The 2641-nt window shown below is 44.2% G+C and overlaps 1 protein-coding gene across 30 annotated transcripts in view; it reads left to right on the forward strand.

Moving 5' to 3' along the window:
• LOC118360667 (E3 ubiquitin-protein ligase HUWE1-like) overlaps nucleotides 1-2328 on the forward strand; it is an 89308-nt gene extending 86980 nt beyond the window's left edge. For 29 of the 30 annotated variants that reach the window (XM_052484890.1, XM_052484897.1, XM_052484889.1 and 26 more), the window contains 2 exons: nucleotides 1-80; nucleotides 1438-2328. The exon at nucleotides 1-80 is cut by the window's left edge and continues 111 nt beyond it. In XM_052484890.1, the coding sequence (XP_052340850.1) occupies nucleotides 1-80; nucleotides 1438-1540 (183 nt within the window). In that variant the 3' untranslated portion in view covers nucleotides 1541-2328. Of the gene's footprint in view, nucleotides 115-1437 lie in introns of all 30 variants that reach the window. The other variant, XM_052484907.1, reaches the window with a different exon arrangement.
• Nucleotides 2329-2641: the final 313 nt, after the last annotated feature.

Genomic DNA, 2641 nt, shown 5'->3' on the forward strand with positions numbered 1-2641 from the left:
GAGGGCATGAACGGAATACAGAAGTTCCAGATCCACCGCGACGACCGCTCCACCGACCGCCTACCGTCCGCTCACACCTGGTAAAGACCTATACAGCCACACAGCTCACACCTGGTAAAGACCTATACATCCACACAGCTCACACCTGGTAAAGACCTATACAGCCACACAGCTCACACCTGGTAAAGACTTATACAGCCACACAGCTCACACCTGGTAAAGACCTATACAGCCACACAGCTCACACCTGGTAAAGACCTATACAGCCACACAGCTCACACCTGGTAAAGACCTATACAGCCACACAGCTCACACCTGGTAAAGACCTATACAGCCACACAGCTCACACCTGGTAAAGACCTATACAGCCACACAGCTCACACCTGGTAAAGACTTATACAGCCACACAGCTCACACCTGGTAAAGACCTATACAGCCACACAGGTCACACCTGGTAAAGACCTATACAGCCACACAGCTCACACCTGGTAAAGACCTATACAGCCACACAGCTCACACCTGGTAAAGACCTATACAGCCACACAGCTCACACCTGGTAAAGACCTATACATCCACACAGCTCACACCTGGTAAAGACCTATACAGCCACACAGCTCACACCTGGCAAAGACTTATACAGCCACACAGCTCACACTTGGTAAAGACCTATACATCCACACAGCTCACACCTGGTAAAGACCTATACAGCCACACAGCTCACACCTGGTAAAGACCTATACAGCCACACAGCTCACACCTGGTAAAGACCTATACAGCCACACAGCTCACACTTGGTAAAGACCTATACAGCCACACAGCTCACACTTGGTAAAGACCTATACATCCACACAGCTCACACCTGGTAAAGACCTATACAGCCACACAGCTCACACCTGGCAAAGACTTATACAGCCACACAGCTCACACTTGGTAAAGACCTATACATCCACACAGCTCACACCTGGTAAAGACCTATACAGCCACACAGCTCACACCTGGTAAAGACTTATACAGCCACACAGCTCACACCTGGTAAAGACCTATACAGCCACACAGCTCACACCTGGTAAAGACCTATACAGCCACACAGCTCACACCTGGTAAAGACCTATACAGCCACACAGCTCACACCTGGTAAAGACCTATACAGCCACACAGCTCACACCTGGTAAAGACCTATACAGCCACACAGCTCACACCTGGTAAAGACCTATACAGCCACACAGCTCACACCTGGTAAAGACTTATACAGCCACACAGCTCACACTTGGTACCATTAATGAATACTGATGGATTGATGTCAAAATAATGTAGTTAGTTATGCATGTAGATTTGAAGTTTCCATTCAGCCAAGTCGATATGATAGAACTTCAGGTACTCAGGTAAAGAGCTACCATTCTCAATTCCCTTACAAACCATTTGTCTCTTCTCCTGTAGCTTCAACCAGCTGGACCTCCCAGCCTACGAGAGCTATGAGAAGCTGAGGCACATGCTGCTGCTGGCCATTCAGGAATGCTCCGAGGGATTCGGACTGGCTTAGACCTACCCACACAGAGACTCAACACACACAAACACAATTTAGACTTGCATACTCTGACAGATTCAAGCTGATGACACACAGACACATTGTCACACACACACTCGCACTATCATAGACATTACTGGATGACTGGAAAAATGGCCTCTAGACATACAACTGGTTCCTAATCCATATAAAGAAACAGATGGACCAGCAGCGCGGTATGATTAACTGACTGACTGATATTACCTACTACACACAGAGCCTCATGTCAATAGACACAGACCTGTGCCTGGTATGTCTCCCTCCCCTTCCACATTAGAATGGCAGAAACCTGAGAGGGTGTATTGAGGATAAAAACCTGGACTAATATAAGACATTTTCTCCATTTAGTTTGATTTCTCTGTACAAAAGGTTTGGGAGTTTATTTTTCTTTGTTCTTCTCTGGCTGTGTAAAAAGGAGAAGGTTGTTTGTGTGTGTGAGAACAGGATGGTTATAAAACCTCTGGGGAAAAAATGTTGGCTGTTTCTTTTTGCGAATTTGTGACCTCATAAGCCTTGAGGGGGGGGGGTTGACATTTTTATGGGGAAGAAGGAGAAAGAGAGAAGTTTTGAAGAAATTCAAAGAAATGCACTTTTCAAAGTTTTGTGGCATTTTTAAGGAAGGAAAACAAATGATGAGAACAAGAAAGGAAAGGAGATGAAATTAACCACAAATTCTAGAGTATTTTTGGCTATTAAATCGCTGACCCCGCCTTGAGCCTTTGAATCAGAGTGAAATAACTACATGAATAAATGCATAAAATGGAGTCCCATTTGTCTCTTAACATTGTTATATATTGAAACCTATATCACCCTTCATCTGAAACAAGCTATAGCCAATCATACTTCATCTGAAACTAAATATAGCCAATCATACTCCATTTGAAACAAGCTATAGCCAATCATACTTCATCTGAGACAAGCTATAGCCAATCATAGTTAATCAGAAACCAGCTATAGCCAATCATACTTCATCTGAAACAAGCTATAGCCAATCATACTTCATCTGAAACTAAATATAGCCAATCATACTTCATTTGAAACAAGCTATAGCCAATCATACTTCATCTGAGACAAGCT

The sequence above is a fragment of the Oncorhynchus keta genome, chromosome 28 (assembly GCF_023373465.1).
Source record: "Oncorhynchus keta strain PuntledgeMale-10-30-2019 chromosome 28, Oket_V2, whole genome shotgun sequence".
Lineage (NCBI taxonomy): Eukaryota > Metazoa > Chordata > Actinopteri > Salmoniformes > Salmonidae > Oncorhynchus > Oncorhynchus keta.